Source organism: Monodon monoceros, unplaced genomic scaffold, assembly GCF_005190385.1.
Source record: "Monodon monoceros isolate NGI ecotype Baffin Bay Population unplaced genomic scaffold, NGI_Narwhal_1 Super_Scaffold_12, whole genome shotgun sequence".
NCBI lineage: Eukaryota > Metazoa > Chordata > Mammalia > Artiodactyla > Monodontidae > Monodon > Monodon monoceros.
Window position 1 is genome coordinate 122648232 of NW_021703768.1, and position 24352 is coordinate 122672583.

The following is a 24352-nucleotide window of genomic DNA, read 5'->3' on the forward strand; positions in this document are numbered from 1 at the left end:
AAGCTGACTGATTCTAAACTTAGGTTCAATCCAAAATGAAACATCTAAAGAATGTTGCCTTGATATTCTGGAACCTGAGGTCATAGCAGTGTAACTGGCAGACATCTTATTTCTTTAAAGACAGGTACACAGTTAACTGTGGGCATGTCCGTCTTACTAACCTGAAGGGAGATACTGCTTAAGATATAGTGTAAGTTAAATAAAAAGAAAACTACCCTTTGGTGGAAAAATCCCTTTGCTTTAAGAGATAACTCTAGCAAACATTTATCTAGCTAAGTGTCACTTGACCTTCCCTTAGGGGACTCAAAAGGCTACAGGTTTCCACCATGCCTTGTAACTGAGAAGTAGTGGGGGCCTCTCATCATCCCCAGGGCTGCTGGTCCAATTCAGCAAGAGGGTATGAGTCCCACAAATAACCTGAAAACAGATACAGAAAGAAAGGTCTTGCAGCACAGATATCGTGCTTGAGACCACCTAATAAAAGATGGTTTCCTAAAGTTTAAGCTACGCTAAGTTGTCCCAAGTCTCTAAGGATTTTTACAACTTCTAGAAATCTCCTACTCTTCCATGGACTTCATTGAGCATGCCGGCAAAGTGTTGCTACGTCTTCCCTACACAGCCCAAATGGAATCTGGTGAACAAAGTAGGGCTTGGCTGGTGATCGCCTCCCTACTGCTCTGAATCTTCAGGGTCTTAGGAGCCTCTGAAGTATGTCTCTAGAGCATGTCTTATAGAGGCACAGACACCAGAAACACTAGGAAAATGTTCCTAGAGGAATAAAATTAGAGAAAATTGCACATTGAGGGGAGGGGTCTGTAATAAAAATTCAATGTTATTTATACTAGAAAGACAACAGGCGGAAATTGCCAACTCTACTATATATTCTCATCAGACCCATAGAGAATGATTGTTTACGGTTCTGAACTTCAAAGCATTTACTTGAACAGGGTTGTCAGCAAAAGCCTATATAATACCACCCAAATCAAGATCCTTCAGATACAGCTTCATAATTGCCTTCACTCACTAGGTTCTGGACAACTCTCATTGTCTTCTTAAGGATGCATCCCACATGAAGGACAGCCATGTTTCTTCTGCTTACCACTCTATTCCAAGTGCTTAACACAGTGTTTGAAACACTGTTAATAAGCACTCAATAAGCTGTTGAATAAACGTGCTATATATGAAAATTCAAGTTTATAAGAATAACAGAAATTAAGTGATTACTAGCTTTGCAAAAAGATTTACAATAAGATTCCTCTGAAGAATGAGCAACCATTGCACATGTAAGCTGATTCCGTATTTTAAAATTTCATTTGTGCCAACTTTTCTAATCAAACATCTATTGTATGAAGTGACCAATCCACATGCCACACAGCTCTTTCACCTAAAAATAAATGAAAAAGAGAAAGAAGAAAAAGAAATGTTCTTCTTTATAGAAGAATGACAACTATTTATGGAAAAGAAATGGTAACTGAAACCCAGTCCCCTGAAACAGAGTCCCCTGATGAGTTTATGATTAACCACTCTATCCAAAACTTTCTCTTTCTTGTCCAGCCCCTCTTCCCCTCAGGACTGAGTAGTATCAAAGAAAAGGGGAGGCTGAAGTCGAGCAGGACCTTGCAGGGCCCTCTCAGGTACAAAAGTCCCTCCATGTTCCCTGTTTCTTATTTGTAGAAAATGGCTTTAGTCTCCTAGGCCTTCCCCCTAAGTTCTAAAGGGCTAAGACTAAGGCAATTACTAATTAGGGAAGTGATGGAATGCAAAAATAAAGGAAAAACAAATAGTTCAGCAATAAAACAGAGGCTGAGCTCCTCCTAAAGGGATATACACACAATCTGATGCATATCTTCGAGTTGTTCCGAAGAAACTAAGACCGCCAACCTGGTAGAAGATGGTGACGATCTGCTGACCATAAGCACAGAAACCTCAGACTAGCTGGAACCAGAAAGTTGATGATTAAGATTCCCAAAACATTAGCCTGTTACCTCACCACCAACCAATCAGAAGAAAGTCCAGGAGCTACAACCCTCACCCCAAATGTTGCCTTTAAAAACTCGTACTTGAAAGCCATCAGGGAGTTACGGTCTTTTGAGCACAAGCTGCCTGCCCATTATCCTTGCTTGGCACCCCGCAAATAAATGCTGCACTTTCCTTCACCACAACCCAGGGTCAGTAGCTTGGCTTTGCTGTGCATCAGGTAAGCAAACCCAAGTCTGGTTTGGTAATAATTTTCGCATTAGAAAATCACCATTTTGCACAGTTTCCAACATAATTTATTCAGGAAAGGATCGGGGGTAATAAAACCATTAGGTAAAAAATTGGGAACAGGACATTTGCAAGGTGCTAAAACATCCTCTACAGATTTCTAATTGTAAAAGAAATAACGGATCTTAACTCTGGAGAAATACTCAAAATGTATCTTTACAGTGGAAAGTCCTGAGAGTGTTTTTTTAAAATGTATCTTTACAACAAAAACTCTGAAAGTGATTAAAAATATGTATCTTTATAATGGAAAGTTCTGCAAGTGATCAAAACGTATCTTTAAAAGGAAGAGTTTGAGAAATTATCAAATTTAGCATCACTAAGAGTGGGACAAACTGATATTACGTATCTCTTGATATGGTACAACAGGAAGTAATGTTTAACCTAAATCTCTTTGTCTGTAGACCATGCTGTCCAACAGAAATAAAATGCGAGTCACATATGCAATTTAAAATTTTCCAGAAGCTACTTTTTAAAAAGTAAAAAGAAACCAATGAAATTAACTTTAATATATTTTATTTAATCCAATTTATTCAAGATATTATTTCAGCATGTAATCAACATAAAATTGAGGTATTTTACGTTCTCTTTGTCATAATAAGTCTTTATTCTACGCTTTTACAGCACACGTCAATGCAGACTACTCACATTTCAAGTCCTCTACAGACACATTTGGTTAAGTGGCTAAATTATTGGACAGCACAGCTCTAGACCTAACTCCAGTATAAGGAAAACAAGGGATACAACAAATCACCACTTAGTCCTCCAAAGTGAAAATGCAGTTAACTGCTCCTTTGTCACATCCCTTAAGCCCTTAGGAGTAAGGACCGTGTCCTATCCTGTTTGTTTTTCATGTGTGTGTGTGTGTGGGGGGGGGGTGTTCCCTACCTTATAATCAATTAAGCTTTAAGGAGAGCAGTGAGCAGTTAGAAAACTTAATTGATGCTGTAAGTCTTGGGTGGCATCTAAGTAGTTTCTAATACAGATGTGAAGTTATGTCCAAAGATATTAAGAAAAGAAAATAGCATAACAAAGTATCAGCTAACACTGAGAACTTACCTGAGCCAGGCACATAAGTATCTAGCAAACAGTCATCAGAATGACTAAGTGAATGAATTTTTCAAGTGAAAAACAGAAAGACAAAACTACTACAAACTATAAAAGACATGAAGGAACATATCATCTCATTCCCACCTAAAAATTTGCAGTGACTCTCTAGGTAATTAAATCAACTTCGAATTTCTGCCTGGAATCCAAGAATTGTTATAATAAGGCCCAATTTACTTACCTGTTTCCAATTTCTCTCTCATTCCTCCAAGATAAACATTCCATTCCCAGCATTATCTCCCAAACAAGCCATGCATTTGCTTTCACCTCCTAGCCCTTATCCACACCTGGTTCTAAAAGCTTGGAATGCGGCCCTGCTCTCCTAGCTGCTGCTCCAATCCTAATCATCCTTCACGGCACACCTCATCTGTGAAGTCTTATCTGACTCAAGTCCATAGAAACTTCTCCCTCTTCTGACCTAACAGCCCTGACATCGCTGGCCTTGGTCAAATACATTCTTGTTTCCCATGCATGCATTCCTTGTTTAATAAGTATGCTGCAATGGGCTGGAGCTATGGAAGCCAGGGCTCTAACACATCTCTGCCACTGATGTATAGGATTTGGACAGGTCACTTGTCCTCTCTAGACCTGTTTCTTCATGTGGCCTCTTTGCTACCCCTTCAGCACACCAGCTACACGCCCCTGCCTCAGAGCTTTTACACCTGCTGTACCCTCTGCCTAATATGCTTTTTTACCCAGATTATCTGCTAACAAAACTATATATGCATTTACCCTTGGACCTACAAGCCAACTTCCATAAATTTAAGATACACTTCCACAAATACAAAACCACATATCCACAAAGTTACTCACCATATAATTCTATACAGGTTCTATAAAATATCAGAAACTTAGAAACACCTAAATGCCCATCCATAGGAAACTAATTGAATGAGTTATGGTACACCTTTACAAAAGTATAACACAGAGGAGAGAAGAGGAGGGACAGAAGGGGGCAAGGGAGGAAAAGGAGAAGGACAAAGAAAGAGATCTCCATGACCTAAAGTAAAAAATTAAATACATATATTTATCAAAAAATAAATTTAACTTAAAAAAGCAAGGTATAAAATAATTATCTATAACATCTACTTTTTACATGAGAAAGGAGGAAGTAAAGTACATATAAATAAATATTTGCTTATTTTTAGAAAGAGACACAGGAAAGATAATCTAGAAACTAGTGAAATGGTTAGCTATAGAACATGGGAATGTGGTGCCAGAGAGTAAAAATTCTCTGAATGGATGTAGTTTTGACTTTCAAACAGTGTAAGTACTTTACTTTTTCAAAAAATAAATAAAAAGGGAAAAAAACCCATAAAATTGAGTAAGAGAAACAAATGACTTTATATTAAAACCACAAATGAAAAGGAATTCATTCAAGTAACATTTAAACACAGTGCTTTGACTATTTCCCTTAGTGAGAAACACCTTAAGGACACAAAGAACTGCAAATTTGTTTTTCAAAAAATATATATTGAACTCTACTTAGTAAACTTGTTGTTCATAGTAGCACTGCATTGGCAAGTCTGAAATTATTAACAGAGCAAATCAGTAAATATACTGAGGTTCTTGGGAACCAGAATTTTCACTGTGTGAGAAGAAAGATACAAATATTTTCAGGGAAAATGCAAGAAAGAATTGTGGTATTAGATAAAATTATGATTTTTATATATACATATTTCTTAGCTCTGCCTGTTGGAAAAGCCTAAAAAAACCCCATAACTTAGTAGCAATGAGCACACAAAACACCCACATCTTGCTTTCTTAATACCATTCTCCATTAAAATGAAGCAGAGGTCCTTGGAGAAAAAACTGATTCCTGTTCTGGGGACAGGAAAATACAAGGTGAACAGGAAACTGCTTGTGCCATTAAGCAAAGAAATGTTCCAAGACTGATGGGGAGATAGCAAAAGCACACAGGAACTAGCTTGAACGGGGCTCCCACTGGATAACTCCAGAAAATCTGAGCAGTCAAAGTATAACAATGGTAACAGATTATAGCATATATGAAAAAAAGAACCTATCAGTCCATAGTGGTTTGTAAAGAATGGTGAAAGGCAAAAAATGGAAGCAAAGGGGAAACCTCTTCTTTACAGAAGAATGATACGTAATACATGTAGAAGAAATGATAAAATTAAGAACTCACCCTATTACAACTACCCATGTAGTTACTGGCAGAAAGATGATCGATGAATGCTACCATTTCCTGAAAGTTTGCTGGTAAACAGGATATTCACATAAATTTTAAAATATCACCTTACAGGCTACTTACTAATCACAAAAGAGAAAGATTGCTTTTTCAATGGAGAAATCTGAAGATACTACTTTAACCAAGTGATCAAACTTAGTATCATCAATAATGGGAACACACCAACAATATATGAACCTGACAATCATCAATACATGATGCAGTGGGAAATATCACCCTGTAGTAGTCTTGCCAAGATTTTAAAATCTGAATCCAACCATGAGAAAACAGACAAATCCGGATTGTGAGGCAAACTTACTAGCAACTGGCATGGAGTCATCAAAAATGTTACTGTGATGAAAGACTGAAAAAGCAAAGCTGAGAAACTGTTCTAGTGTGAAGGAGATCAAGAGACATGACCACAAAATGTAATGCTTAATCTCTGAATAGACCCTGAAAAAAAAAACCTAATATTATTGCTAAACTACACTGGGCATATAAAATATATGCCCAATGTTACATTTCTTTGGCAAGATATATATATATATAATACAAGATAATGTCCTAGTTCTTAGGGGTTACATGCTAAAGTATTGAAAGGTAAATTGTCATGGTGTTTGCAACTTACTGTTAAATGGTTCAAAATTTTTAAAAACTATATTCTAAATGCAAGGCGGTATCGTGGATAGGATCTTGTAATAGCAAAAAGACATTAGCGGAAAAACTAGTGGGACTTCCCTGGTGGCGCAGTGGTTAAGAATCTGCCTGCCAATGCAGGGGACACGGATTCTATCCCTGGTCTGGGAAGATCTCACACGCCACAGAGCAACTAAGCCCATGCACCACAGCTACTGAAGCCCGCGCCCTAGAGCCCGCGTGTCGCAACTACTGAAGCCTGCGCGCCTAGAGCCCACACTCTGCAGCAAGAGAAGCCACTGCAATGAGAAGCCCGCGCACCGCAACAAAGAGTAGCCCCCACCAGCTGCAACTAGAGAAAGCCTGTGTGCAGCAACGAAGATCCAACACAGCCAAAGATAAATAAAAATTTATAAAAATACAGGCATATTAAAAAAAAAGAAAAACTGGTGAAATCCTAATGAAGCCTTTAGTTAATGGCAGCGTACCAGTATTAATTAGTTTTGACAACTGAACCAAGGTTACATAAAATAATAACATTAAGGGAAACTGAGTGAAGGGTGTACCAGAACTCTCCATACATTAGATGCAACTTTTCTATAAAGCTAAACTATTCCAAAATAAAAAGTGCATTTTTAAAAAATGTATGTTTAAAGAGAGAGAAAGCAAATGGAGCAAAATGTTAATAACTGGTAAATCTCAGTTGACAGGTATATGGATGTTTACTAGCCAATTATTTTAACTTTTCTGTAGGTTTAAAATTTGTCAAAATGTGAAGAGAAAATAAAGTGACAGAAGGTTAAAAGCAAAAGAATGGAAAAAGATATTCTACATGAACACTAACCAAAAGAAGACTGATGTTACTATACTAATGTTAGACAAAGTAGCCTTTAGGAAAAAATAAAGGAAAACTTCCTAATTAGAAAAGTTCAATTTACCAGAAAGACAGCAGAATCTAAATTTATATGCACCTAATCACACAGCATCAAAATTTATAAAACAAAAATTGTCTGAACTAGAAGGAGAAATATGTATATCCAGGGTCATGAGAGATTTCAGTACGTCTCCAAAACAAAGAGTACACCAAGAAAACAAAACGGTAGGATACAGATTTGAACAATTCAATCTGCAAGTATGACCTAATGCACGTATGTAGAGTTCCACAACTGCAGAATAAACATTCTTTAAAAGCTCACATGGAACATGTATAAAGAATGTTCATACACTGGGCGATAAGCTTGTCTTTACGGGAGGAGGCGTAAGGCAGGCTTCCAAGGTGCTGGCATTGTGATATTCCTTGACAGGGTGGTGATTACATAGGTTTTTGCTTTGTTGATAAATTCTGTTTCGTAGTTCATTTTTTGTATGTATTTTATATATTTGTGTGTATATTATATATTTCTTATTGTTGTTCAGTTTATGTGCATTACATTTTACAACTTAAAAAGAGTTAGAATCCTTTAGGAAGGTAGCCATCTCCCATAAAACAATAAGCCCAATGCAGCTTATTTTTCCTTCAGCATTTCAACTAGTTGCTGTTTTTTGTTTCACACCTGATGAAGTAATAGGCTTATGCTTAGAGGCTTCCTTATACAAAACTTACGTATCTTTAAACATAAAAAATATATTCAGCCCAGCAAGACATTTATTCTTAAGAGAGACACATAGGAATTGAGACTGAGGGAACAGAGAATCCATGAATCCCAGCTCACACTTAATCCAAGGAAGTATAGGTTCATAGGCTCATTTAATAAAATAGGCACAATCACTTACAATAGTAAAATTATTTTCCTTTCACCTTTCTTTTTTTTGGCCAAGCTCATTTCATTTAATTTGCCTAAGTTAAACATTAAGTAGGCTTTAGGCCCCAGGAAGGATTACTTTGATGTTGGGAATAACTAAGGCTATGCAGACTGAGGGAGCAGAAAAGAATCTAATGGAGGGAAAACAAAACAGCTGCCCCAGAAGAACCAAACAAATATGACATGATTATGGCCCATAGTAATCTTAATATAACCTTTATATCTTAATCCTGATATAGTAGTAGTAGTAACAGAAGAAGGAGTATTCAGTAACGTTTACTGAAGGCTCATCATCATCACCAATAACATTTCTAAAGGTCTACCACCTGCCAGGCACCATGCTCTGTATAAGATTTTCCTCGATTGTTTCATCTAAACATCTCACAGTAAGCCCAGAAAGTAGGTAAATTACTAGTTCCATTTTACAGATGAAGAAATAGGCTGAGTAACTGGCCAAAACCACCCAAGTAGCAAGTGTAAGAAATGGAAATCTAACATAGCTAGCCTGAATTCAGAGAATGTAACCTTATCCACTCTGCTATACAGCCTGTTCCTAGCAGGTAAACAATGATTTGCACTTAATGATCTCTAAGGAATATTTCAGTTCTAACGTTCTAGGATTTGCTTTAATGATTCTATAATAGAGCATTCAACTAGGCCCAGTAATCTCAAACTGTATAAAGCAAAATAAGGAAGCTCCATAAAATCTCTTTACATGACCTGAAAAGTTAGAATTCAGGTTCCTTAGGATTATCAGAGTTGGACTTTCCCCATATTAAACCCTTCAAGAAATAGAAATGTTTTTCTTGTCTGTCAATCAATACCTAATATTTTTTCCTCATATGAAAACAAATGGCACAGACAATATCAAATGACATTCCAGAAAGAATAAGAGAATTTGCAATGCTGTTGGCTTGATCCTTTTTGTTTTGTTTTTTGTTTTATTTATTTATTTTTGGCTGCATTAGGTCTTCGTTGCTGGGTGCGGGCTTTCTCTCTAGTTGCGGCAAGCGGGGGCTACTCTTTGTTGCAGTGCTGCTCAGGCTTCTCGCTGCAGTGGCTTCTCTTTATTGTGGAGCACAGGCTCTAGGCACATGGGCTTCAGCAGTTGTGGGACATGGGCTCAGTAGCTGTGGCGCACAGGTTTAGTTGCTCCGTGGCATGTGGGATCTTCCCAGACCAGAGTTCAAACCCGTGTCCCCTGCATTGGCAGGCGGATTCTTAATCACTGTGCCACCAGGGAAGTCCCCATTGGCTTCATCTTTAAACACAATTGGACTCAAGACAAATCTGATAGATGCAGATTTCTGGGGGAAATCCTAAATCCTAAAATTTCACCTAAATTTAGTGAAAATCAAATAAACTGTTTATAAACTATTGATATTAGCCTTGAAAAAATATTATTGGTGGTTAATTGAATATATTAAAGCTAAAAAAAATTCTTATAAACATAAGACCTATTTGTTCTTTATACAAAATACTGAGTGATCATAATCAAGTCAAAATATTCTCATTTGTTCTTTTAAAATCATCATGAGAGTTCTTTTTAAAAAGCAAAACTAGCTGTCTAATTTACTCTTTTAGAAGAAAAACAGCTAACTCCACAATGGATATAATATAAAAAGTTGTTAGATGCTCCTTAGCCTCATAAATAATATGAAGTATACCTCATACAAGAAGCATACTGACACTTTTGTAATAATCTGAAATACTAGAAGCTTCTGGGAAATGGAAATAATTTGTTAAAAAACAAAGTATGGTACAACTACTTCTCTTCGAGGCCTCAATAAGGAAAAAAAATTTATTAGGTCCAGCAATCCAAGAAAACTTGGTGTATTTACAAGTACATGCAGAATTTGATGGTTAGAAATGAAATCTATTTAGGTCCAGCCTAAGATTCTCATAGCCCATCTATAGGCACAATCATAGTAGTAATATCCCCAGAAACCAGGATAAATCTCCAATGTGCCTGAATTTAATGAACCAGATAGATCATTGTATCACCAATATCTGCCCATAGCCCATTTTCAGTAAGATGAATTTTCTTGCTCGTGAGGTCCACGTGGAAAACAGCATGCTCAGAAATGGGGGTCTTCTCAGCGTGCTCTTTTCCCAGGACGGGAACTCGCCGAGGCCCCAACAGTGGATCATCAAATCTCATCAGTTTCACTTTGGAAAGGTCTACAGCAAAAGAAAGTATCAATATGAACATTTAATTACAGTCACTGACTCAAACCCATGCCTGAGCCTGATAATTCACACTGGTTGTTATATCTAAAACAATATTTTCATCAGATTACTAAGTAGGACCCGATGTCAGAAAGCAAAGCTGAGTCTAACAAATCTTCATCTTCTGTCAACTTTTACCCAGATCAAAGACCAGCAGAGATTCTGGATAACACATCTCCTGAATTACAAACCAAGGGGAGGGACTGATTATATTTTTGAGTATTATCCTATATGGTCTCTCAAATCACTTTTAATACACTTCAGTTAACCATTTTTCAGAATATTAAAAAGCCTAAAACTTATTTATCTTGCTTGTCTTGCTTCCTGGAATACTTAAAAGTTCAAGAATTGTGGCTTTTGGGGAAAGATAATTTTGGAAAAAGAATTACTACTCTAAGAAATAGCATTACCAGTTTCTTGTTTTGCTCAAAGGATGACAGTGTATTAACAAGCTAATGAGAGACAAGGAAAGAAGGGGAATGGCTGGGGGAAAGGGCACAGGTTTTAGAATTTTGAGCTTTTGGATGAGTTCCAACCCTCCCTTGCTTGAGATTTTCCTGATCTGCTCTTATGCAAGCTGATAAGATGGCTCCTGGTAAAGACAGCACTTGTCCCTTGAACAAATTTATGATCCAACAATCCTGCCAACAACTGAGCCCAAAAGAAATTTATTTATTTCAGCAATTCTGAGACTTTTCAACATCAAATGGTTTTATTTTATATGGTAGAAAAACACCATAAATGACTACAAATGCTGATTCTGGATTTACAGCTCATTCTAAGTGTAGCATGGCTAGTTTATACTTAACCTGATCCACAGAAACTGAAGATATTTTCTGAATTACTTCCCACCCCTTTCTAAAGTAGATTGCTGGGTGGTATGGGCTACACTCCCTCATGTTGCCTTGAGAGTATGAAACTTAGCATGAGAGGGATAAGATTTAAAAAAAGATAAAAGGAAACATTAATGCAGCTGGCGGCTATGCCAGGAGTACAGGTTATCCAGGCATTCTATTCTCCTTGGGAAACAAAGACTAAAGGACTATAAGTTTAGGGTAGGGATCCTGGGGCTTATGGAGCAATTATCTGCAACTACCATGAAGGCAAACCCTGCCTAAGAGTCTTTGTAGAGTCTCTGCAGAGGCCATACAATCTATCCCCATATACAGCACAAGCCCTGAAAATTAAAATGGGAAAGGAGCACTTACAGTCTTCATGACAGCCATGGTCTTATTTGGGGGGAAGAACACAATTCATTTTAACAGCTACTGCAATTCAACATGTACATCAGTGATAGCAAATTATTTTCTTATGGAAGTAGTGACAAGTCCTACCGGCAGATTTTATGCACAAAGCCTTTTACTGCAGATCTGCCTCTGTCTCTCTCTCTCACTCTCTCTGAAACAGACCTCCGTCATCATTCCAAGCAATGCTGAATCAAACTATTTCAAAGAAGCCTTAATACCCAACCAGGCTTCTAAGTGACAAAACACATCTGCTCTGATGTTTCACCATGTAGTTATTACTGCCAATAAAATTATTGGTGCTTTCTTAGTGGTTTTACTATCTTTTCTTATCCCAGACCTCTCTTATCATTGAAAATGTTGAAATTTAAGTCTGCAACTACACAAGATTTAAGGCACTTAAAGATGAGAGTGATTGAGAGTCCCTAGGGACTGATAATGTGAAATGGAGCTTTTCACCTCCAAATTATTAGTTCATATGTGGCATGGGTGGTAAGTGATTTAAAGTCATTATCGTCAAATAGTTGCTCCATGGCCTTTGTGGACTGAATGACGATTTTAGCTAGTGCCTCCTGGACCTAGATCATAATCACCCTCAATACAATTGGCACTAATTGGATGACTTGCTGGCTATCACAGCAGACAGACTGAGAAATATGTTATTGAATTTCACTCCTTTCCCATCTCATATACTCAATATACTCAGTCCCCTTAGATATCAAAGTGTTCTGAGGGCTTCTGGAAAAGTCTTAAGTTTAGAGCTCTTCTGTAGATACTTGGAGGAATATCAATTGCAAACTCCCCCTAATATTTCTATTTTCCAAATTCACAGTAGCCACTAATACCAAACTTAAAGCACTTCATGATAATATTATTCACAGTTAGAATGACAAAGGATGTAAGAATTATGCCAGAGGCTCAGTGAGAAAAGACGAGCTAAAGAAAACACATCAGTACAGCTCTAAAGAACCTAGTCAGTGCTGCATCTGAGTGTTATTTAAAAGGGAGTCAGGTTTAACATTATATTATATAATACAATTTCCAATACAGGAATAAAACCTCTTATGCACTATAACCTCATAATAATCCTATCCAGCATGTCCACACAAATATCTGTTTTCTTTAGAAGCCACCATATTGTTCTTCAAAGTTAAGAGTTCTTCCTATTACAAAAATTTCTCATGACTGAATATATGCAATATAAAACAGCCAAAAGGAAGGCCACAAAACGGCTTCCTATATGTTCACACTTCAAAATTTTCAAGTTCTGCTTTTTGTGGCCTATAAGTTCTAAGAATGGCATTATCATTCTACAGTACCTGGTTTATTGAAGGAACACGCTAAATGTCTACAACAAAATGGATGAACCTTGAAAACATTTTGCTAAGTGAAATAAGACATACAAAAGAACAATATTGTATGATTCCACTATACAGGTACCTAGAACAGTCAAATACACAGAGTAGAAGAGTAGTTACCAGCGACTACAGGGAGGAATAACGGGGAGTTATTATTCAATGGGTACAGAGTTTCAGTTTGGGATGATGAAAAAGTTCTAGAAATGGATAGTGTGATGGCTGCACATCAGTGTGAATGTACTTAATGCTACCGAACTGTACACTTAAACAATGACTAAAACGGTCAATTTTATGTTATGTATATTTTACCACAATTTTTTTAAATGTCTGCAAACAAAAATATTCCTAGTCCTAACATATTGCTGGTACACAGTGAAAAAAGTATCAGTGTTTCCCTCATGCTAGTACACACTTTCCCTTCACCCTCACAGGTGTAATTCTCAAGGCCCTATCAAACAATGTTTTCTCCATAAAATCATCTCTGATCACCACAGCTGGAAATAATCTCACCTTTTTCTGTGTGTAAATTTTACTATATCTCTCTTACTGTACTCAGCAGTTTCTCCTTAGATTATGATTATGTACTTCAATAGCTTAGTCCCCTACTCCTTCACTAGATGCAGCCTCCTAATGAACAGTACTTTGTGGACTCCCCAAAGCCCCTAGTACCTACAAAGGAGTCTCTGCATACACACTTGTCTCTACACACACTACACATGATATTCTCTCAAGAAATGACAACAGAAGGTACACGAATGACTTCAAGAGAACAAAAAATACATGGTAGAATGAATTCCAAAGGGCTATTTTAAGTCTTCTATGTAAATGGAATGTTGTCACCCTGAATATAATTCCATAAATTGGTCACTGTATAGGATTTGTAAATCTTTTCAGAAAATTTTATACTGATGGTATTTGGCCCAATCAACTCTTGGTTGCCATAAGAAGAGAAAAGAGAGATTATGCAAAATAGGGAATCTCAACATTAATTTGTCTTCATAATTTGGAAGAAAAATAATACAGAAACAAACTAATTCCCTTCGCGCTCTTCTCAGCGTAAGACCAGCTGAGTAATTAAAAAAAGAAGCTATACAATCCCACTACTGGGCATATACCCTGAGAAAACCATAACTCAAAAAGAGTCATGTACCACAATGTTCACTACAGCACTATTTTCAACAGCCGGGACATGGAAGCAACCTAAGTGTCCATTGACAGATGAGTGGATAAAGAAGATGTGGCACATATATACAATGGAATATTACTCAGCCATAAAAAGAAACGAAATTGAGTTATTTGTAGTGAGGTGGATGGACCTAGAGTCTGTCACACAAAGTAAGTCAGAAAGGGAAAAACAAATACCGTATGCTAACACATATATATGGAATCTAAAAAAAAAAAAAAAAACAGGTCTGATGAGCCTAAGGGCAGGAGAGGAGTAAAGATGCAGACTAGAGAATGGACTTAGGACAAGGGGAGGGGGAAGGGGAAGCTGGGACGAAGTGAGAGAGTAACACTGACATATATACACTACCAAATGTAAAATGGATAGCTAGTGGGAAGCAGCTGCATAGCACAGGGAGATCAGCTCGGTGCTTTGTGGCCACCTAGAGGGGTGGGATAAGGAGGGTGGGAGGGAGATGCAAGAGGGAGGAGATATGGGGATATATGCATATGTATAGCTGATTCACTTTGTCATACCACAGAAACTAACACAACACTGTAAAGCAATTATACTCCAATAAAGATGTTAAAAAAAAAAAAGCTATAAGTTGTTATATCAAATCTAATCATAGGAGATCTAGACTTAATCTTGCTAAGAAATTAAGATTATTTACATATTTTACCCGGAGGCACACTGTCTGAAAGAAAGAATATGAGCTTTGGAGTCAAATATATCTAAGTTCGAATTCCAGCTCCAGGATTTACTAGCTGTATGAACTTTGCAAGTTATTTAGCCTTTCTAACCTCCATTTCATCGTCTGCAAAAGGGGACTAATACCCTAAATGCTACAGGGTTGTAAAAGGATTAAATGGCCAATACACGGCAGACACTCCATAACTTTTACTCTGTTTCTCTTCCTTCCCCAGGAACAGATTCAGTCAAGCAGGTTAGTTTGGAATTAAGGGAATATGTTCCTTCATTCTGAATACTTCTGAGCGTTGGAAACTGCTTATTACAATTTTAAAGCTAGATGGAATCCTGGAAAAATATCTAATCCAGGGTCCTCATTTCACTAAAAGAGAAATCAGTTTAGAGCTTAAGTGACATGGCCAAGCCACCAAGCTACCAAGTCACAATGTCCCAAAAGAAAATATAGGTGTCCTGATTCTGGGTCCAACACTCTTCCACAACATTACATGACTGTCCCTAAGCAGGACAGTTACTTTTCTTTCACCCCTCTGCTTAGAACTCATCAAATCCACAAGCTACTGCCAAATGTGCACTTCAAGGAAACCATTTACCTTTGATTCCTCGGTCCACCTTCATTAAACGCCGGATTATAGAATCACGGTTATCTCCTTGCCTGATTTCAATTTTGGTTGAGAAGTGGCCATTGAATGGCTGAGAATTCACTAGGGAAACTAATACACCAGGCTAAGAAAATAAAGAGAAAATGACTGTTATAAGAAATCAAACTTGAATACTGCTGAGGGAGAAGGAATCTCTGCTAGATTTTTAATGCCCAATGAAAGACAGATTTAATTCTGGTATTCTAAAATCAAGACCAAGGGATACTCAAATATAAAAGAAAAAATGTACAAAAGCTCATGCTTATAACCAAATGCCTAGGTAAAAATGACTATGAGTATACATATCAATACTGATGATGGATAAAAACAATAATTCTATTTTCTCTTCTAAAACTACCACCATTTATTGAATTCCTACTATGTACCAGACACTGTACGAAGCACTTTATAGACATTATTCCTGTATCCTGAAAGGCAGTTCCTTAAGACCCTTTTTCACAGATGAAAAGCTGAGAACCAGAAAGATTAACGAAGTAGCCCAAGGTCACATAGCTAGTAAGAGGCAGAGCCTCACCTTTACTGAGAATAAACTCATTTCTATGACATACTAACTCCCACATAATATAAATGATATAGTTAAAGAACTTGCTCATTATTTTAAATGGAAAAAGTCAACTGAGCCTTATGAAACTTAAATACATAGTAGCTTAATGGAATGCTTGAAAAAAGCTTGAAATAAACATATTTGTATGGGGAAAACTATTTCATGTACCTATATTCATGGCCCAAATGACTGTACTTTTAAAAGCCACCATATCTTAATGTAACGAGACTATTTATAATCTGATGATAAATTTAGGAGGTCTGCATGATCATGATTACTTCATTCTTTCAAAATAGACTTCTTCTGCTTGCTGCATTTTCAATTAAATGTGGTAAAAGTGGCAGGATATATGTAAGTCCTCTGTTTATCAAGAAAAGTAGGGCATTTTATGGACTCTCACAATGGCACTCCAGTGAACTTTACCAAATGCTGCCATTCTGCATGGATTCTTTAAGAGTTAATAAATAAAATCTCCCCAAACTTCAAAACCTATTTATCTTCACCAGTAATGGTCAAAAAATAAGAAATTAAAAAAGCATTTCCAGTATAATGGGAAATGATGCATCAATCTGTTTTATGCCAGAAACCAAAAGTCTTGAATACCATTACTAAACCAAAACTCATCTGAAATATGAAAGCTCCTTTTCACTGTTTAAAAAAGTTTCACATTTCAATGTCCACTATCTTTTTTTTTAAGTCAGGTTTTGAAAATCATATTCTTATTTTTAAAATCACAATCAACATCTGATGCTACCTGTGATAGTAGAGTAAGGAAAAGTGAGGGTTGCATTAACCAGGGAATTAGAGGACCTCAAATCCAGACCCACTACTAACCAACTAAGTGGCCTAAGCCAAGCTAATCATTTAACTTCTCTGGACCTCACTTCTTTCCATCGTTAAAATGATGGTTTTAGATGTAAAGCTCTCTAAGGTCTCTTCTAGCTCTAAAATGCAACGATTCAGTGAGATTCTTTCAACTTACTTCTGTTCTAAAAACATTAAGTGGTTTCCCAGGACAGCAATCTTCCCTGACTTTATCTTCTGCTTCAGAGGCAAACTTGACTTCTATGTGTTCTAGCTAAGTAGAGGGGAAAGATGGAAGTCATTAGTATCACTTAATATGATTGGAATTAGTCATCACCTCATTTCACCAAAGAGCAAAACCAAGTTCTCCACTTATCATAAAATGGCCTGTGCAGTTTTATTATTTTCCATATAAACATTATATGAAACCTATCATCAAGTATTTAACACTCATGTTAGATGCCTCATAGTATGTTATTTACAGAGTCATGTTTACCATCTTCTATCAGGAAATCTGGCATCTACCTGCTGCCTAAGAGAAAACAAAAATCAGTATAAAAGGCTCAAATAAATGGAAAAACTCAGAAATGTAGCAAATTGCATATACCTGAATACAAGATGACCCTAAATAAAGTGTTCCCATTGTCCCAGTGTAAATATCCAAGAAGTTTTTTGACCTCCATGAGTATATATGAACATTTAGAAATATACATAAAATAGATGTCTACTAATACTTTATTAACACATTTATAATTACATGACATAAAATGCTTATTTAGAAATGCGTATTTCTTCCATTCCTGTATTTCATAAAACAATTTTATTCAAACTCTAAACCTGCATTTTTTTATTTATTAGTCTTTTCATTATTACTAGAACCACTTTTTGAATCCTCTAACACAATTTCCTATAGAAAATTATCTTTCCTTCTGCCTAAGGTGAATGAGAGACAGCATTTTTAGAATCTATATATTAAATTGTCACTGGGGCAGGAAGATGGAATGGGGAGAAACTCAGATATGTAAAAGCTACTGGTAATGTTCTAGTTCCTGAGTTGGGCAGTAGATTCATGGATGGTGATTATATTACTAATCAAGAAAAAAAAAACGGGGCCAAACATGGACCACTGATAATATATAATGAATCAAGGATTCTAATTAATCCAAATCTGTGATTCTGAGGTCTTAAAGGGAGGGGGGGAGAAAAGCAATCCAGAATACCCCATAATATGAGAGATTTTGAAAGCATTTGAATATAAGGCCTCTCCTCATTTCTTTTTACAGATAATTTTGAGAGGAAATCCAGGCATATACAGTTAGTATTTTAGGAATAGAATAACTGATAAGTGAAATAAGAGAACAGATCATTTCCTCTTCCTGTAACTTCTATACCACCCATTCTCTTTCCCCCCAAAATATATTTGGCAAAGGTACTAAACATAGAAGATGAAATTTATAAAAAGGTTTATTATAAAACTAAAGAACTGGATAATCCCAGGCCCCTCTTACCTCAAGGGAATTGGTCAGATAGACTATATTCTCCATGAGCACTGCCTGTTCGTCAAATTCTAATTGCAAATCCAGAACACGAGGTCCCATCTTCTCCAGATTTTCCTAGCAGCCAAAATGGTTTTGAAAAACAAAATCACATTAAGAATATGATGAAAAGAACATATTTCTCCCAAAGCAATCAGTCTCAAGTGATAATATCTTCAAATTTGAACAGTTAAAGGAAAGGCCTTGGACTCATGGCTTCCCTTATCTATGTTTGCTCGCTAATGAAATTACTCGCTGAGAGTAATTATCATTTAAAGTATGATAAGATTAAGACAGCACTGAAAAGACTAGAAGGACAAGGTTTTCAGATTTATAAAAGAAATATGATTTCATCATTGTTAATTTACCCTGACTTTACTTTATATGCAAACCCAAAGAACTCACTTTGACAAGGAATCAAAGAAATGTCTTAAAATACCCCTTCAGGTAACAAATAAAATAAATTAAATGTTTCCAAGATACCACATCTGTAAAGCTATTTCAAGAAACAGTGAATTAATAATAACCAAACAAAACATTCCTATAAATTTAAAAAATTTTTAAAAAATCAGATTATATGGTTACTCAGATAATCCTACGACATATAAAAAACCATTTTATTCTTAATTTTAACATTAAATATCAATATTTGCTACTCAAGATGTAACCTTCAAGACCTAAGTTCATATGCACAAATACAGCTAACTGCCTAGAACATGTTTCACTTACATGAAAGTGACCTGACATGATTCTTAATATTCACTACCTTCATTTACCATCCAAGTTGTTTCTTTTCCCATGAGGTGCTAGAAAACCCTTTTCTTATTCCCAGATTTATTAAACACTTTTCAAAGTTTCAAACCACTAATTTGCCTCATAATACCAAGTAATACCAATATTACTGAAAAAATATTTTACTACTCAAAAAATCTAACACTGGTTTTTCAAAAAGCCAACCTTTGAATCTAACATCATTTAAAATCAGTTTCACTGGATTCTATAAAGCATGTCACCAAAATTAATTGCCTCTGCAACCAACAATGGGATATTTTGTTGATTTCCCCATATTGACAATGGATCTGACGTTATGACCAATGGCACTAGCTGGGAACCAATGAATTATGAGCATACCAGCAAATATAACTTATTTTTGTAGGTCAAGCCATGATTTTAAATTATTTCTGAAACTTCAAATACCATAAGGCTCAGATAGTTGACTCTGGTTCTAGGAGAATTAAAAGGCTTTCCTAAGAACACAATCTATTCCAATACAAGACAAGCTAAGAGTTTTGGTCTCTTATCAGGCAGGTATCTGTAGCCCACAAGATTCAATAATTAATCTAAAGTATAAGAATAACTATTACATGCTTAGCAGGCTGGAAGACACTGATATACATTTTCTTAAAAATGTACTGAGCCTACTTTTTGACAGGTAGTATTAAAATATATTATGTGTATTAATTCATTTACTCCTCACAGCACTCCTAAAAGGTAGGTTCTATTAATTTCCTATTTTATAGATGAAAAACATTGTGGCCCACAGAATTTAAGTGATTTGTCTAAGTCCTCCAAACTAAAAAGTGACAGAAAACAGGATCTGGGCCAAGATTTGTCTGCCCCCAGAGTCTGAGATCTTAAGCAATATACAGTCTTCTTTCTGTTTCTCTTTGTCAGGAAATCCACCAGATCAGTTATATATATGAAAAAGACTAAGAGTTTAACCCAAAGATTCTCAATGGGGGAGCTATGGTGGGGGACTGATTTTGATACCAGGAGATATTTGGCAATGTATGGAGGCATTTTTGGTTGTCATAACTTGAGTAGGGGAGGGAGAAATTCTACTGGCATCCAGTGGATAGAAGCCAAGGACACTGCTAAACACCCTATAGTGCACAGGACAGCCTCCCACAACCAAGAACTATCCAGCCTAAAATACACATAGAGCCATTGTTGAGAAACCCTGATCTAACCACTATAAACAACGTTTATCCCGTTAAGCTAAACCTATACAAATGTAGAATCTTGTTCCAGTAATAGGATCTAGTAAAAATACCCCAATGTAAGCCAAAAGACTATGCTTCCTCCTTAAAGTGAAAAGAAGGGAAGGTAGAATATGAAGAGAATCATTTAGTGCAGTAATTCTCAACCAATTTTTCTTCCACAATACATATTTTTCACACATTCAGCAATTCCACAGGTAAATCCCAAATCTGATCACTCATTTCCACAACCACTGATTGAAAAGTGCTATTTTAGCAGATTTCTTGGGGGAGACTGTGCCCAAAGTGTTCCTCTTACTTCTACTATCCTATCTAACCATTACCCATGTGGTCACAGCTGCACAAGGTCCACAGCTTACCTTAATCATGGCGACAAATGGCATCACTTTCTTCATGTATTTCTTCAATTCTGGCAAATTGACTAGTTCACTAGCAATGACCTTGTTATCAGGCAATTTTCCACTGTTGGTCTAAAAAAAGAGTGGGAGACGAATGTGAAGAAAAATATTTTAAAGATAATATAGGATAGTAGATGTAGCCAGACATGAAATGGTGGCCTCTACCAATCTGCTAGAGAGCAGCACAAGAGGGTGCAGCCTCTAGCATCACGGGGAAGTGAAAGGTAAATGAATAATACAGAAAGGAGTCTCCTCTTTCCTCTAAATTCAAAGGACACATGTTTTTTCGGGTAAAGGAGAAGAGCATGTGCATGATGCTGAAATATTTAATTTTCCCTTACACTAATGATACCTCTAGGATTGTAACATTAGATCTTATCTAGTGATAAAACGGTCTTATAAAAATCCTATTTGTCTTCAAACTTCTCAAAGCATTTCATTAGTCATATCAAAATGAAAACTATACAACTATCATATAAGATGTATTATAATGTCTGCTTTTGAACACACTGCCTTATAAATTGTTACCACAAATGTGAAAAAAGAATCTCTAGATATCAACCTGTTAAAAATAATATAATTTCTATCTAACAAAAATAAATATCTATATCATAAGCATTAATATGCACACAGTCCCAAATGAGCTGCCTGAATTCAAATTCACTCCTGTGAACATCAATAGAGGAGAAATAAAGTAAGCGGCCTTTCCAGACTTTTGGGTGACCTATTTTCTCCTTATTGTAAAAGAATCACACCAAAGCCAAGGGTTGGGAATAAATCTAAAAGAAAAGTAACATACAGTAAGATTTCCAATAATCTATTTACTTTCAATTCTAACCTTTACTAGAGTACATAGGAAAAAATATTTTCTCCACTTGCCAATACGTTGCTTTGAAATACATAAGAAAAAGGAGAGGGTGGAACACACTCTTTTTTCCTTATGTCACCAAAAAGGTGCCATATTGAACATAAGAACATTCTTCTTGATTATAAACTGACATTCTTTTAGTTCTTTTGGATGAAAACAAATGAAAATTTTAAAGGAAGCTGGTCATTCCAAATAATGCCAATAGATGATGTTGATTTCAAACTATGTAATCTAGTCAATAAATATAAGTAAAAATATAACTTCTAAAAGAACAGTGGTGATTAATTTTTTAATATCTGGGACATTACATACCATATTCGGTTCTTCTGCTTCCTTGAAAATGCTGGTATGAATATATATGCCACTGAGGCAAAATTTCATTTTTCTAACTACCAAAGGAGCTTTTACTCTTTTACTTACCATAAGTCAAAACTCTGCAAGCAGATTCTAAAAGCTACACTCCATTTCTATCAAACGCAATCAAAGGAAGAGGTAGTTCTCCATAAAAACAGGTTCACATATTGTAGAATACAAAAATACTTGCTCTTCTCTTTCCATTAAATCTTACAAATATAAAAGTTCTTCTGAGTATTTCTTGGTTAACCATGAAAAGTACTGAGACAAAATTCCAATAAAGGTCTAGAAAATCAAAGCTAAGGATTTCTCCTTTATATTACCACTTTATGCTTTGGCCATAATCCCTATTTGGTCTCTCGCTTTCTTTCTCTTTTTAAAGTGCGCCTTAATGGTTTCCGTCCACCAATAACTGTTGCTTATAACCTGAGCAAAAATTCTACAACATATACTTTGTTTCCATATTTTGAATGTGAAAGGAAAAAGGAAGGTGAATTTTTTTCTCTAGGAAAACCTAGAACTAAGTTTAAATATTGAGTTCCCTTTAAATACAACTATCATATTTAATAGCTATTTACCTGACAATCAAAAACACAACATCAAACTCTCCATTTCTATGGGTAATTATCAAATTGGACATTTTCTTTTAAATTACTCAAGAGCCAAGCTTCAAATTTTTTCAAACATAATAATGTTAAGGCTTCATGAATGCCAGTGTTCAAGGCACAACAAATCCAAAAGGCAAACTCAGTCCTTTTGCTTCATAATTTTAACCACACATATGAAAAAGTCCCACACCTTTTGATTACATACAACTAGATCTAGTATTTTTCTATGAAAGTTTCAGAAATGATGAAAAACAGCTTTTCCCTCGGCATCCATTTAAGAGCCACCAAGGATAACAAATGGCACTCCATGCGTAAAGGTAATTAAACAAAGCTGCCTGTCTTTCTTCCCCTAGACATTGCCAACATCCTAAAAACAAAAACAGCATAGGCAGAACACGACACTGCTGGGGTGAGGTGGGGGGGAGTCTATTGAGAATGTCACCTCAAAGTGATGACGCAGAACTGACAGGGTGATATGTTGCCAAGACGGATAGTTCTTCGCCACATAGATGGTGCAATGTGAAGGTTTCTGAGGGAGCTGCTTGTCAGTCTTCTACAGGGCAGAAAAAAGAAAAAAACATTTAATCACTTTCATATACACCAAAAATGAAAGAACCCTCTCCCAGTATATAGCACTACTGCCTTTAACATTAAAAACTATGCATACAATAGAACTGCATTAGAAATGAAAATAGCCCTACATTAGCAATGAAAATGGCCCTAAGGAAAGTTGTCTTTATTTTCATTACTATTAAATGTTATTTGACCAATAACTTTAAAGGAATGACATTAAAAAAAAAAAAGACTTCACCTTCCCTTTAGCTGGTATCATATAGTTCTTGAGTCGCAATCTAAGGTCGTGTGCTACTTCCATGAGATACTGTGAGGAGCGTATCAAGCTTTCATCCACAGGACCTGCCAGAGGCCATGAAGCATTCATAACTGAGTCGGGCTTTAAAAAAAAAAAAAGGTTCAGTGAGATTAGACAACACAACTATTTTATGATTCTTGGTTACAGTTTCATACCAAGACATGGTGTGTAACTGTGTGCTCAAAGTTCAAACCTGACTACACATAACACGCGTCCACAGACCCTGATCTAATGTTCCCTAGAATTCAAGCTGTGAAGTCTGACTCTACATTCTTAATTAGCATCCATTTGTACAAGCATATTGATACCCACACACATATGCTCACTTTCAAAGAAAATTATGTAATGCTAATTTGCCTAAATTTAATCTTTGTTATATAAATTATGCATACTCTCAGTTTTTATCCTACTAATATATCCAGTACTGAAAGTATGGCTATTTGGAATATATATCATGAGCACATTTTTGCATTGTTCACACACTGAAAAATACAAAAGAGCTTGGCTAATAACGCTGGAAAGGAGTTATTAAACCAGCCAATCTGTTTATCTGTAAGCCTGGGAGAAATAAATTTATCTTCACAGTAAGAATGCTAATATAAAATCCCTGAATATGCAGCCCTATATATGCCAGGAATTTTATATAAAACAAGAATATTTATGCAAGTATATACTTCTATCTTTGTTTATAAGCAGCTCGTAACAGTTATTTACATCTTTCTCAATATTTTCACCTTTCTAAACAAACAGTTGAGAAAACAGTATTAGTTATACATGTATTCAAATACATTATAACATTTCCTAATAAGAATTAGGTGATAAACAACACACAAAGTCACATTATTAAAATATATACAATAAAAATAAATAAATTTTTTAAAAATTAAAAAAAAGGGGGGGGCCTCCCTGGTGGCGCAGTGGTTAAGAATCCACCTGCCAATGCAGAGGACACAGGTTTGAGCCCTGGTCTGGGAAGACCCCACATGCCACGGAGCAACTAAGCCTGTGT

General features: G+C 36.1%; 1 protein-coding gene across 1 annotated transcript in view; it reads right to left on the reverse strand.

Annotated features, from left to right (window-relative positions):
• Window positions 1-8005: 8005 nt before the first annotated feature.
• Window positions 8006-24352, reverse strand: part of LARS (leucyl-tRNA synthetase) — a 67765-nt gene continuing 51418 nt past the window's right edge. Inside the window, exons 26-32 of the mRNA XM_029216905.1 lie at window positions 23284-23424; window positions 22915-23025; window positions 20604-20714; window positions 18218-18322; window positions 16888-16983; window positions 15293-15425; window positions 8006-10176 (exon numbers count right to left, since the gene is read on the reverse strand). Of these exons, the coding sequence (XP_029072738.1) occupies window positions 9971-10176; window positions 15293-15425; window positions 16888-16983; window positions 18218-18322; window positions 20604-20714; window positions 22915-23025; window positions 23284-23424 (903 nt within the window). The 3' untranslated portion in view covers window positions 8006-9970. The remainder of the gene's footprint in view (window positions 10177-15292; window positions 15426-16887; window positions 16984-18217; window positions 18323-20603; window positions 20715-22914; window positions 23026-23283; window positions 23425-24352) is intronic.